Source organism: Mus pahari, chromosome 3 (assembly GCF_900095145.1).
Source record: "Mus pahari chromosome 3, PAHARI_EIJ_v1.1, whole genome shotgun sequence".
Classification (NCBI taxonomy): Eukaryota; Metazoa; Chordata; class Mammalia; order Rodentia; family Muridae; genus Mus; species Mus pahari.
In genome coordinates, this window is record NC_034592.1 from 115,383,861 (window position 1) to 115,397,768 (window position 13,908).

Sequence of the window (13,908 nt, forward strand, 5' to 3'; positions counted from 1 at the left end):
AGTCTGTGTTTCATTTTTCTTCATGTAGCTCGTCTGGGTTCAAGAGAAAAAGGTGCAGCAGTAAAGTGAGGGTTTGCCAGAGGTGCACCACAAAGGCGGTGGGGGATTTGAAGTATATGGGGCTGGTGTGGTAGCAGCGGCCAGTGGGAACCTAGAGAGCTGGGTGGAGAGATTGGAGTTCTGATTCAGAGTCTCCGTGAGATAAAAGCAGGTCGGCCATGGCCTGCCAGTGCGTGGCCAGCCAGGCCAAGGCTGAGCGTTGTCTGCTCAAGCGCGGGAGTGTGCCTGTTTGTTTGTTTGCTTGTTTGTTTTTTAATATTTCCCACAACAGACACCAAAGCACACATATAAAAGAAAAACAAGTAAATCCGAGGGGAAGAGGCCCTCACTTCTGGCACACGCACTGGCAGATGTGTTGTGTGCGTCCCAGAGGAGAGTGAGCACATACATGCATTCTTGCTTTAACAGGTAGTCTGTGTGTGTTAGACATCACACTTGCCTCAAGGGGTCTTTGATTTTGGTTGGGCTGCCTGTGTGAAATGAGGTCACACAGGCAAATGCTGCCTTCAAGTAATTCGTCAAGTGCCTAGCCCATTGTTCTCCCTCTGCCCCACCACTTGAGAATGGTGCTCACATTGGCTGGCTGGTGAAGGTCTTTTTTTTGATTTTGACCTGTGTGTTTTGTGTTTTGGGCGTGTTACTGAGAGGTGGGAGCAGGAGCGGCTGATGGGATAGCTACCACAGACTCCCCGGTTTCCCCTAACAATGTGTGAGATAAGGGAGTCTTCCTACTGGAAGACCAGAGAAGGAGACCTGTGCTATGTGTGGTGAACACGGCCCAGCCTTCCATCCCGGACTAGAGCTGCCATCTGCTGCAGACAGTTTTTCTGTACTTCTGAATTTTTATTTTTTTAAAATGTATATTTAATTACTTCTTGTGGGATGGGGACATGTGTGGAAGCCAGAGGACAACTTTTTGAAAGTTAGCTCTTTCTTTTTACTCTTGTGTACTAGAGAATGAACTCGGGTCATCCGGCTTGACAGCAACTGTCTTCCCACTGTCTTTTTGGCTCCACTTCTGACTTAAGAGCCAACAAGCAAACACTTAAAATGTTGGTGGGTGCTGTATGTGTGTTGGTCCCTGGTCTGGCCAGGAGAGGGCATCAGACCTCTTGAGCTGGGGTAACAGACAGATGTGAGCCCTGAACTCTGAACTCAGATCCTCTGGAAGGGGAGGGAGCAGGCTCTCGTCACCGCAGAGCAGCCCCTCCAGTACCTCATTCTGATTTTTCTGCCCAGAATGTGCTGCTTTTATTTGGGGCCAGAATTTGGGCTCAGGTCTGTCTTCTGCCATCGTGGAAGCTGCTGTGGGGTGCTTCCCTTCGACAGCTACTTTCCTGAGTGGAAGGAGGTGCCTGTGGGTTAAGGAGAGGCCAGAAAAACTGCAGGCTCTAGGTTCTTGGTGTGCCTGGACGTAAGGGTGAGTAGCTGAGGTGGCCAGCTTCAGCATTCCCAGCTGTGGGTAGGAGCGCGGTGTTATGAATGGGCATCGGCCTCTTGCCTAGCGAGAAGGGCTCCTAAGACGGGCTCCAGGGTGTTTATTTCAAAGACTTCCTGAGGTTGCTCATTGGAGGCTGGTAAATCCTGGGGAGTTCCCTTCCTTGAGGCCAGCTTCTTCAAGACTTACTCCATGTCTTGGTCCCTTATCCCATCATCCTGAGTTAGTGACAGCAGCCATAGTGCTTTGTGTGTTCTGTGTCTCCTTTTCCTGACTTGAGCCTCAGGATACCTCTCTTTCCTCCTCCTCCTCCTCTTCCTCCTCCTCCTTCTACTTTTTCTTCTTTTGGTTTTTCGAGACAGGGTTTCTCTGTGCAGTCCTGGCTGTCCTGGAACTCACTTTGTAGACCAGGCTGGCCTTGAACTCAGAAATCTGCCTGCCTCTGCCTCCCAAGTGCTGGGATTACAGGCGTGCGCCACCACTGCCTGGCCTTTCCTCTTCTTTTAAGAGGAAGTAGAATCAGGTTAGGGAAGATGTACGTCAGGCTTGGTATCCATAAAAGATTATTTTATTTATTTATTGGAGACTATTTTATGTTTTGGTTTTCTGAGACAGGGTTTCTCTGTCTAGCCTTGGCTTTCCTGGAACTCTATAGACCAAGTTAGCCTTGAACTGAGATTCGCCTGCCTCTATCTTCCGAGTGCCACTGTGACCTCCTGACTTTTTATTTTATATTTTAGGGTTTTACTGTAAACTGATTTGGAAATTCACGGTAGACGCATGTAAGCCTCAGACTCGGTGCAGTCTCCTGCTTCATCCTTTGGGAGCTGAAATCAAAGGATACATGCCACCATATATGGCCAGAGATTCTTAGCATCCTCTCCGGAAACCAGTCCCCACCCTCCCCCATTACTAGCCTTTGTTTTTGTCCTTTCCTGCCTAGGAACCCAGCAGTCTCTGTGAGTCTCCTTGACAACGGGGTAGATAAGTTAAAAATAACCCTGTGCTGGGCCTTCTCTGGTGCTTGGCTCAGTTCCTGGGGCTTCTGGATGCTCCTAGAGTGTGTCTGTGGGTGGATTGCAGGGCGGGCAGGGCAGGTGCTTACATTTTGAAGCCCTGAGGTTTAGGGATCAGAGCTACAATAGCCACCACGTGGCATTATTATCTAGTCTTACTACAGGCGGTTGGTTGCCAGAGGGTGTGAGTGTAAATGTTAACGAATGGAAAGCTGTTGTTGGTGCCAGGACTTCACTTCCTCTGAGAGGAGCAGTCATGGAGGTGTTAGTGTCTGAAGCCTCTGTGACAGTGGAGTGGGACACAGCTCTGGTGCCATTTGCTTCTCTCTCCTCAGGGAATCCCCTACCCTGGACCGGAGGGTATAGATGAGTGATAGGTAATGCTCCAGTCTTACATGAACAAGGCCCTAGGCTTAAGTTCCCAGTACTGTAAAACAAGACAACACACAAAAAGGAACCCCTACGGATGAGGGGGACCCTTTCATAAAGTGGAAATATCAAAGTATTCAGCTATCTTGGTCAGTGGTGATAGAGGCTGTGGCTTCTCCCCCTTGGTTAGGTTCAGGTGCAGGTGGAGCAGGGTTTTCAGAAATGGACAGCTATTTCTGGGTGCTTAGGCTGACATAGGGGTGAGCCTGGGATACATAAACGATGGCAGGCTCAGGGCCAGGCCCTCTGAAATCAGTCACAGCCTCCTCTCTGCATTCTTTGGAGGCCATTTCGGTCTTCTCATACCTCCTCCGGGGCCCACGGTGTGGGGCTGTCAACAGATTGTGCATGGCGTCCCCATCTCTACTCATGTCAGGATTACTGTGGCCCATCTGTCTTGTCACCTCACTCTGCCAGTGCTCTGAGTTCCTTTACTGGGACTCCCGTGACAACTGGTCACTTTCAGTAGTTCCCAGCAGTTTTGACCTTTGCTCTTTGTTTTTGTGTTGTGTAGGAATCAGAGTCCGAAGCAAAGCTAGATGGAGAGACCGCGTCAGACAGCGAGAGCCGAGCGGAAACAGCTCCCCTACCAACCTCCGTAGATGACACCCCAGAGGTCCTTAACAGGGCCCTTTCCAACCTGTCCTCAAGGTACCTGGCTTAGTGTGCACGTGCCCATTGCTGGGTAAGACTGAGGCTTTTAGGGTTTCCTAGGGTTTCCGGCTCAAGGTAATTTTCTCTCCTCCACATACACCCAAAGACTCCTGACCCCCTAAAACCAGTCCTCGTAACACCAGCTGTGTGCATGCATGAGAAGCATAAGTCATGAGATTCCAGAGCATTCTCTGAAAGTGTCCCTGAGTCCCTCCTGTGGGTGGGGCATTGTGAATCCTTAGCCTTACCACTAGCTTGCCGTGGAAACTGTTTTCCATTTCTCAGCATAATATGTACAGATATTACGTGCTGATTTAAAAATGCATTTGAACTAAAACCTATCCAGATTGTTGTGTTGACAATAGGGTGGTTTGCCACATAACTTTGTTGTAGACGAGTCTGGTGCATATTGTGCAGTTGGCACTCGTGGTCTAAGACAGCTATTATTGTGATTTCAGGGCCATGCTGTGTAGACACCAGCTTCAGGGAAACCGATTTTAGCTTCCTCTTTTCAGATAGAAGTGGCCACAGAGGCCGTTCGTGTAGACACAGAAGGGAAGAACACTACCTTCTCTCTGGCTCTCCTGCACTGCCGCCATGCTTTGTTTGAGGAGTGTGCTAGTGGCTTCTGCACCTGCCGAGTGCCGGCTGTGAGCAGTGGTGCTGGGGCCTTGCCCTCTGTACCAGCCGTGCCTCTGCTGAGGTGATGCTTCAGAGAGGGCTGCACTCAGGGGCCCAAGTCCCACCTCCTTAGGCTTGTGCCTGATGGATCTTTCTCTCTACCTAGGTGGAAGAACTGGTGGGTGAGAGGCATCCTGACTTTGGCCATGATTGCCTTTTTCTTCATTATCATTTACCTGGGACCAATGGTTTTGATGATGATTGTAAGTATCATTGACAAGCCATGTTAATGTTGCATTCGGCTTTTCTTGGGGGATGGTCATTTCCAGTCTGCTGCTGACAGTGCCTGGTGATAGGTTGCTTCTGGGACTCTTTGGATGTCCCAGAGGGTTTCTGAGAACCCTCTGTCTCAGCACCTGGAACTTTTCCACGTGCCAGCTGTAGGGTCACTGGCATGAGTGGTGATCCCGGCTGTTGGTTCGTGTGAGACTGTGGTTTGGTTACGTGTGTTCCTGGGGCTTTACTCACAGACTTAGAACATTTCATTAAGCAGTTGCAGGCCATAGGAGTTCAGTCCTCCTGCCTGTTTTAGTTTGGCTTTCGGTTGCTGTGATAAACACCATGACCAAAAGCAACTTGGGGAGGAGAGAAAGGGTTTTTCTGGTTTACATGTCCTGACCACCTCCATAACACAGGAGTCGGGGCAGAACATTGGAGGCAGGAGCTGAAGCAGAGAGCACGGAGGAGCCCTGTTAGCCTGTTCCCCATGGCTTATTCAGTCTGCTTTCTCATACATCCCAGGGCTGCTCAGTGATGGCACCTCCTGCGGTGGACCGGGCTCTTCCACATCAATCATCAACCAAGAAAATGCTGCACATGCTTGCCTACAGGCCAGTCTAGTAGAGGCATTTTCTTAGTTGAGGCTCGCTCTGCTCAGATGTTGCTAGCTTGTGTCAGGTGGACAAAAGTCTAACCAACACTTGCCACCTTTAAAGACAGGTCTAGATGCTAACAGCGGGATGTGAGGGAAGCAGATGGGCCCCCCATCTGTATAGCTTGAAGGTCAGAGAGGGAGGAGGATTGGCTGAGACGTGGAAGGCTCTAGAATAAAAGGTTAATCAGGATACCAGGACTGCATTTTTTGTGTGACATGGAGGGCTGCAGTGCCCAGTGGGGTGGTATGAGAGAAAGCGAATCAGTGGAAGACTGAAGCGTTCCTTAAATGCCATAGCTTTATTGAAGCTGTGACCTGCTGGTTTCTCTTTCTGAAGACCCTAAGAAGAACTCTCTGATGCCTCTGTTTTTTTTCAGGTTATGTGTGTTCAGATTAAGTGTTTCCATGAAATAATCACTATTGGCTACAATGTATACCACTCCTATGACCTGCCCTGGTTCAGGACCCTCAGCTGGTAAGCTCTCTGCTCCATGGGGCAGGCACCTTGCCTGATGTGGGTGATGTGATTTGTGGTGGGTGCTTACAGTGCTGGTGGAGACATTGCCACAGGCTTGCAGGGGATCTTTGAGCCTGGATTGTATGGGCACGTTTGAGGAGACTTGAATAGAGGACTTCACTGAAACAAACAGACTTGTCTGTGACAGATGTGTCTGTGGTTGGGGTTAGCGCAGCAGAAGGTTCCTTGGGCTCCTGCAGCCAGGGACGGTGTTGTGCATCACACCTGAGGTCAGCATGCATTTTATGCTGCAGCCCAGCATGTCACTGGAGTCCTCCGGGAGCTGCAGGTCCTGTGCCAGTGTGGCTGTCTCTGGGACTTGATCTGCTCGTCACTACAACAGATTGTTGAGGTTACTTTCTGTAAGGCACTCAGGGTGCTGTCGTGGCTCGGATCTGAGCTCCTTCAGAGACTGTTTTTTTTTTTTTCTCTCCTAAAAAGGATCATCTAACAGCAAATGCTAAATAAAGAACCGTAGCACACATGATTTCTGAGCCCTTTCCTGACCCAAAGCTCAGCTGTTGGCCATGCTGTTCTAGCAGAGCTGAAGACCCACTGACCGTGAGAATTGCTCTGTGACTTAATGAGCCAGTCAGTGATGACTTGTGCGTAGGCAACATGGTTATGGTCAAGGAAGCTGACACACTCCAATCTGGGCACACTCATTCATGTGTCCCTCATTCCGCAGTACAAGCTGACTCTCACATCCACCTGCCCTCTGGGCTTAGATGTTGTTCTCTTTGTGGCGGTTCTGTAGCTAGACAGCTGTGTTTTCAATCTTGATACTGTACTCAGGAGGCCTGACCTTTCTCGATGGTCACTTTACAAAGAAATTTTTTTCCTACCAAATAAACCCAATAATTAAAAGTTGGGAAAGAGGCTCTTTGTCTCTTCCTGTTGGGGGCTGGGGGTGATTGCTGCAGTGTGACCCAGAAGCAAAGTCGAGGTTGCACAGTGGTGTAGCTCGAGGCTGTCCTCAGGTCTTCAGTTGAAGGGAGGATGTAAACAAATGTGCAGTCGGTGCTGGTTGAAGGAGCTGGGTCACAGCCAGGCTTCGGAAGAGGGATGTCCTGAGATGGAGCCTGATTGCCTAATGAGGTCATCAGTTACTTGTTATAGAAAGAAATGTAGTATGGTAGATGTCAGGGCATGCAGCTTTTTAAAACTTCATTTTTATAAAATGGTGTTAAAACAACAAAGGAAATTGATGGGTGGATGAAGGGGGTGTTCAGAAAGGAAGAGGTAAACCAGAAGCAAAGTAACAAAGCCAAGTGAACTGCTTTTGACAGTGGAGGGGTCTTGTGGGGTGGTAGGGGTAAGCCTAGGGAGGTGGGCTGACACACACTTGGAGGGTCCTGAGGTTAGCTGTGGGAACACAAAAGGGGAGAAACTGCAGACCAGGTTTGTAACGAAGGGAGAGTGGGAGAAAGATGCCACAGGTGTCTAAATCAGTTCTAAAGGGGGGGTGGGCTGGTCTCTGTTCCTGGGGCACAAACTCCCCTGGCACAGTCTTCTCACTGTTTCCAGGTACTTCCTCCTGTGTGTGAACTACTTCTTCTATGGGGAAACAGTGACGGACTACTTCTTCACTCTGGTCCAGAGAGAGGAGCCTTTGCGGATTCTCAGTAAATACCACCGGTTCATCTCCTTTACCCTGTATCTGACAGGTATGTATCATGTGTTTCTCCAGTTCTCTGGGCATTGATTCCTCTGCTTGATTCATAAGAGTTGGTTATAGTTTTGTGATGTTAACTCTGCCATACTAGGAAGTGAGCTGACAGATCTGTCTTACGTTGACTGTAAACTAATTTTTTCCTATGGGCTTTGAAATTAATGCACTGCTTAATTGTTACAAGTGAATTAATCAATGGACTTCTTAGCCAAAGAGAAAGAAATGCAGTATGACTGATTTTATTCTCTCCAACTAGGATTCTGCATGTTTGTACTGAGTCTGGTTAAGAAGCATTATCGGCTGCAGTTCTACATGGTAAGGGGAGCATGCGTGTGTGTGCGTGTATGTGCGTGTGCGTGCGTGCGTGCGTGCGTGTGTGTGTGTGTGTGTGTGTGTGTGTGTGTGTGTGTGTGTGTGTGTTCTGGGGCTGTGTGAGATATTGAGGTTGATTTCTTGGTTTACTTGAAGATCTGCAGAGGCTAACCCATGGGGCTTGTTGGGCAGGTGATCTGTAGAAACTCAGCTTAGCTTTCGTGCTTTATGTGACAAATGAAAACTCGACATGGTTTGTTCTGTATTCATCTAGAGCTTGGAGTGGGGAGGACCGGAGTACTGCAGTCCTTCATCTAGCTAGGCCAGACACAGCTTACACCCGAGGGGTCTGTCCTGGGTGTCTGAAGGCAGGCTCCCGGCAGGGACAGTCACTGCTGTAGGGACTCCATCTGATTCACTGCTTGCCTCTTTCTCAGTGGGACAATGTTCCCAGGCCCAAGAGAGCACATGGACTCACTCACTGGTTGGGTACAGACCCTACTGTGATGTTTCTGCTGTTGTTCAATTGGGTATTGCTGTGTAGCTGAGGGTAGTCTCACATTTACAGTCCTCCTGCATCCAGATTACTGAGATTTCAGGCTTGCATTGCCCATGTCTGTCTTAGTCCTTGTTTTTGGGTAAGACTGTGGCTGGGAAGGACTGTATTACTTCCAGGAGTTTGTTCTGCACTTGTCACTGCCAGTAAGCCCAGTACTAAAGCCCTGCTTCTCAGTAGTTTCCCATTTGTTCCTTTTTCTTTGAAGCTGTTATGGTAATAAACAAGGTAGGAGAGTTCCTTTCCTTCTCTTGCAGTTTGGCTGGACCCATGTGACCTTGCTTATTGTCGTAACGCAGTCACACCTTGTTATCCATAACTTGTTTGAAGGAATGATATGGTAAGTGTGACAGAAGTTTTGCTTATTTTCCCTCCCCGGGCGTTGGGGGTTCTCTCTCACAGGTGGGCCAAGGACCTGTGGGCTGCTTTGCATTGAGTATCTGATTGAGTAAGTCTGCGGTGGCACCTGACTGAATTTCTAGTACATTCCCAGGTGATGTAGATGCCATGGGTCAGAGCCAGACTCTGAGAAGCTCTGTTCTAGCTTTACAGGTGAAGAAACCAAAGGTGAAGAACTGGCAGCAGACTTGATAACATAGGTGAGACAGTCATGGTTTCCTAGCAACGTGTAAACAAGGGAAGTGATGAAGACACACTTGACTAGATAGTGATCGTAGAGGGGCTTTGAAAACTGTTAACCCCACACTTGGCAAAAGAACTCAGGACGACAGGGGTCAAGAGCTGGTAGTTATCTGACCCTGCGGAAGAGCATACGGAGGGAGAGGTAGATGGGAACCTGATTTATTTCCTTTATGATTACAGATAAATAAAATGCCTGAGAATGGGATTTGGCAGTGGGTCAGAAGAATAGTACACTGCTTCTGAGAGTTTTAAGTTATGGTTTCGTCTGGAAACTTGTCTGTTGTTACTCGTGGCTGATTGAAGTTAGGTGCCCTCAGTGGGGTGGTCAAGGCACACCTCGGATGATGAGAGGGGCACTGAGCATTGTGGGTGACAAGCACGCAAGCTTTGTCTCAGAATTGGAATGTGTTCATTCCAAAGAGTGCCTGTGAATGTTAGCCTTATGTACTATATTTAAAACAAGTGGAATGGCCCAGGGAGGCACCAACCAACTAGCTCCTTCTCCGTCTGGATTTTTATTGGGTATATAAAGGGCTAAGTGTACCACTGGGTCAGTAGTAACTAATGCTAATGTTTCTAATGAAGGCCTCATCATAGCTTTGTAGAGCAGAGACTACTGGAAGCTTTGATGAAGGAAGTGTTGTAGGTTTTGGCGGTGAATAGAGTGAGGAGGTTGTCTTGGGGTTTCATTGCTGTGAAGAGACACCATGACCACATTTAATTTGGGCTGGCTTACAGTTTTAGTTCGTCATCATCATAGTGGGAAGCATGGCAGTGTGCAGACAGACGTGGTGCTAGAGAAGGAGCTAAGAGTTGTACATCTTCATCCCCAGACATCAGTCAGAAGGGGACTGTGCCACATTAGGTGTAGCTTGACTTCAAAGCCTGCCTCCATGGCGACTGATGCACATCCTCCAATAATGCTATACCTCCTAATAGTGCTGCTCCCATGGGCCAAACATTCAAACACATGAGTCTTTGGGGGCCATACTTACTCAAACCACCACATTCTATTCCCTGGCCCTTATATGCTTATAGCCATAACATAATGCAAAATACATTTAGTCCCAGCACTTGGTTTTTGAAACCTTAAACCATGTTTTCTGTGACATACCTCCCCCATCAAGGCCATGCTTAATCCTTCCCAAATAATTCCACTGACTAATGACCCAAGTTTCACATATATGGGCCTGTGGGGGCCATTCTCATTTAAACACCATAGGGAATACTAGTGCTAGTAATAAACAATGAGAGATGTTAAGTATGACACTGATGCTGTATACTATTTAAAAACGTAAAGGTAATTGCTAGGCAAAAGTCAGAATGATTTTAGATGGAAGTCAAAATGGCTGTTTTGGGGAATGGTAGAGGGAGTTGGGCAGTAAGCAGCTTTTTTCCTACCTTTTGCAGTTTATTGTTGTGTTTTGTTTTGTTTTGTTTTTTTGTTTTTGTTTTTTTTGTTTTTGTTTTTGGTTTTTTGAGACAGGGTTTCTCTGTGTAGCCCTGGCTGTCCTGGAACTCACTTTGTAGACCAGGCTGGCTACCAAGCCCGACTTATTGTCTTGTTCATGTACTACTTTGTAATGCAAAGGGAGAAAGCTGCTTTTGTAGAATGCTGTCTCAGTCACTCAGTCAGTCAGTGAACACCAGTGCCAGGCACTAGGGATGGCATTTTGGTGTAGATTCCTCCAATGCCTTTTTAGAATATGGTCTCAGTGTGCAGTCTAAACCAGCCGTGAACTGAGTGCAATCCTTCCTTACCCTTCGCAGTTGCTGTTAGAGGCTTGTGCAACCTTAACTGTCAGACATTTTTTTATTTATAGACATCAGTTAAAATAGGAATGTATTTCATTATGCTCTCATATGTGTGCACAGTGTATTTTGTCATTTCCCCTTTACTGTTTTCTCTTACTTCCTTTCCACCTCCCCTGATTCCCACCTCCTCTGATTCCCACCTCCCCTGATTCCCACCTCCCCTGATTTCCCTGCCACTTCCCATGTTTATTTTCTTCTCATCTTAAACCTTAACGAATTATAAACACACCACAAGGTACCTTGGCACTGAGTTATTGTTGACACTCTGAGATCATCTCCGTAGAGTGACTCCTCTTGGGTCTCTCCTAGGTTTATCGTTCCCATTTCGTGTGTCATCTGCAATGACATTATGGCCTATATGTTTGGCTTTTTCTTTGGTCGGACCCCACTCATTAAGGTAAGTGGATCACCCTGGCATGGGTAATGGGTGGTAATGCTTTCTCTGTGGTGTGTCAGTGGATACAGAGGAAAACTAGCTGGTATGTGTCCACGTGGGCCTGTCTTCACCTTACTCTGGGGCTGTGTTAGAGAAGAAAAGGATCAAAGAGACCCTGGCAAATACTTTCAAAAAATCTACCAAGGAAAATATTTTTAGGTAGGCATACTTTTATGGCTTTGATCTTTGACTATCATTTTAATGTGGATTTTTATAAAATAATAAATGTGATAGCCACTAATGGAATAGAAAGAAAACAAAGCTGAAGAACATAGGATAAGAAGCAAGAAAAAAAGTTGAATGTGATATGATTAATTGAAGATTGATTTTTTATAGAATTAGTTGTTTGCACGGTTTTGAGACAGGGTCTCACTGTGTAGCCCTGGTTGTCCTAGAACTCACTATGTAATCCAGGGTGGCTTCAAACAGAGATCCTCCTGCTTCTGTCTCCCTCACACTGGGATTAAAGGTGTTTGCTGTCATTTCTGGCTAAAAATACTTTCCTAAGTAGTCAAGCAGCGGCCCTGAGGTATGGAAGTTCTTTGCTGACATTGACATTTTCTGTCTGCAGCTCTCTCCAAAGAAGACCTGGGAAGGCTTCATTGGGGGCTTCTTTGCGACTGTGGTGTTTGGCCTTCTGGTAGGTGGTAGCTCCCATCTGGATGGGGAGGGAACAAGGACTCACACCATCCTCAAAGGCCTGGGCAGGAGTAGAGAATGTCTTCCCAAACCAGAGACTCTTGCTCAATACTGATCCTTGCTCAAAAGAACGCATTCTGTTACTGACATGGCAGCTTCCAGCTTTCAAGCAGCTGTATAGGGCCCATGTATATCTTATGTGCTTATGTGTTCTTTTATGCCCATGTGCTAGGTAACACTAATATTGGGGTGACAGCAGCAGCTTGGAGTAGGGGGTGAGGTGGGATGTGTTGCTTCAACTCGGATTTTCTTCTGCATATGACTTGCCAAGAGAGGTGCATCTTCTAACCCCTTTGAGAACACCATGCCCTGCTACTGATCCTCAGTCCCTCCCTTTTCTAGTGTGGCTGGCTGTCACTGTACTTCCCACACCCCCACCATGGCTTCCATGTAGCCCTGAGTTTAGAGATTCTTAGCATAGTAGGGCAGGGCTTCCCAGGTGGGAAGAATTGTCTTACAGCTCTTTGTTCAGCTCTTTCCTGGACTTTTTCAAGGTCTTTGTGTCTGGATACATGTATTTGTGTGTGTGTGTGTGTGTGTGTGTGTGTGTGTGTGTGTGTGTGTGAGTGAGATCTTGCTTAACAGTTCAGGTGAACTACACACATGGTGAAACATAAACCTTTCTTTGAGCCCATCCATGGCTTACAGTGAACATCGTGGGAGGAAGGTACTCTGAGATTCATGGCCCCATCAGGTGTTGGCCAGCCAGGCTGGATGTCTAGAACTGATGTTCTTGCCTGCCCTCTGCTCTTCATCCTTAGCTCTCCTATGTGATGTCTGGGTACAGATGCTTCGTGTGTCCTGTGGAATACAACAATGACACCAACAGCTTCACTGTGGACTGTGAGCCGTCCGACCTATTCCGCCTGCAGGAGTACAACATTCCTGGGGTGATCCAGTCGGCCATTGGCTGGGTGCGTACCCTTTACATGAGTGATGGCAGGGAGGAGTTCCCTCTAGTGACATTAGCTTCTCTCCTCCTAGAGCTCTGAGCTGTATGCCAGGGTAAGGGTAGAGGAGACCTTTCTCTAACTTGATGTCAATTAGAGGAGTGGCTCTCATATTGTGTGGATTCGTAGAGGATCCTGTTTACTGAATAATACGCACCTCTTCCACTGGGCTGACATTTTCTTGATGACACATTAGTGGTTGGTAAAGCCAGTGGCAGTGGGCAGAGTGAGAGCTGCAGCATGGCCTGGAACACAGGCCATTGCTTGCTTACCCTCAACCAGTGCATACAAGCTCGCTACTCCTGTGAATGCCCCTGATGGGACTCTAAAATTAGTAATGTCGTTAAAATATTCCTGATCCTTGACACCATTTTAATATTCTCTGTACTGAAATGGAAAATACACAGAAAGTATTTCTGCCAAATACTGAAGCACAGAGTGTCCCAAAGAGAAAACTTGTACTGTTGTTTAAGTTATGAGCTCAGCAGGCTGCCTAACTCTCAGGATGGGGTTTTGTTTGAAAAGACTTGGGTATGTAATGGATAGTTTTCTTGAAGAATGACATTAAGTCTATCACTTTAAAAAAAAAAAAAGTGGCTGATAGCAGTTGATACCAGTGATAAAAATCTGCATTTCCGGTGAAAACAAGAAGTGTGAGAGCCTGCACCTGCCATTGTGAGGATGGTCGGTGGGTTTCTGGCACGTAGGCGCTGCTCTGACACCACATAGCACAGTTTCCAACAGTGAGCTAGGAGTTCTTCAATGGCCAGTGTATGGTGGTCCACCGTCATGTCTGGGTAAAAGATGGACCCACAGTGGATTGTAGACCAGTGGATAGTGTGAGGAAGCACAGAACATGCGTTAGGAGGATTTCAGATTCCACACTGTTCCCAGCCTCTGTGGGAGCAGTGTGTGTGTGTGTGTGTGTGGGGTGCAGACAGGATCTCACTATGGACTTGGAATCCTTTTGCCTCCTTCTAAATGCTGGAATTGTAAGTATTTGAGAAACCACCCAGCTTGCAGCTATTTTGTGTGTGTCTTCTCTTTGTGTGTGTGTGTGTGTGAATGAATGTATGCATATTTGCATATATACACATATATGTGTGGAGGCCCAAGGTTGATGGCAAAATCTTTCTCAGTTACTCTTTTTTTTTTTT

At 47.3% G+C, this 13,908-nt stretch overlaps 1 protein-coding gene across 1 annotated transcript in view; it reads left to right on the top strand.

Moving 5' to 3' along the window:
• The window catches only part of Cds2 (CDP-diacylglycerol synthase 2), a 44,080-nt gene that overhangs the window by 25,995 nt on the left and 4,177 nt on the right, over positions 1-13,908 (top strand). Inside the window, exons 2-10 of the mRNA XM_021192936.2 lie at positions 3,458-3,594; positions 4,385-4,481; positions 5,530-5,627; positions 7,197-7,336; positions 7,598-7,656; positions 8,467-8,549; positions 10,976-11,063; positions 11,674-11,742; positions 12,563-12,715. Coding sequence (XP_021048595.1) covers positions 3,458-3,594; positions 4,385-4,481; positions 5,530-5,627; positions 7,197-7,336; positions 7,598-7,656; positions 8,467-8,549; positions 10,976-11,063; positions 11,674-11,742; positions 12,563-12,715 — 924 coding nt within the window. The remainder of the gene's footprint in view (positions 1-3,457; positions 3,595-4,384; positions 4,482-5,529; positions 5,628-7,196; positions 7,337-7,597; positions 7,657-8,466; positions 8,550-10,975; positions 11,064-11,673; positions 11,743-12,562; positions 12,716-13,908) is intronic.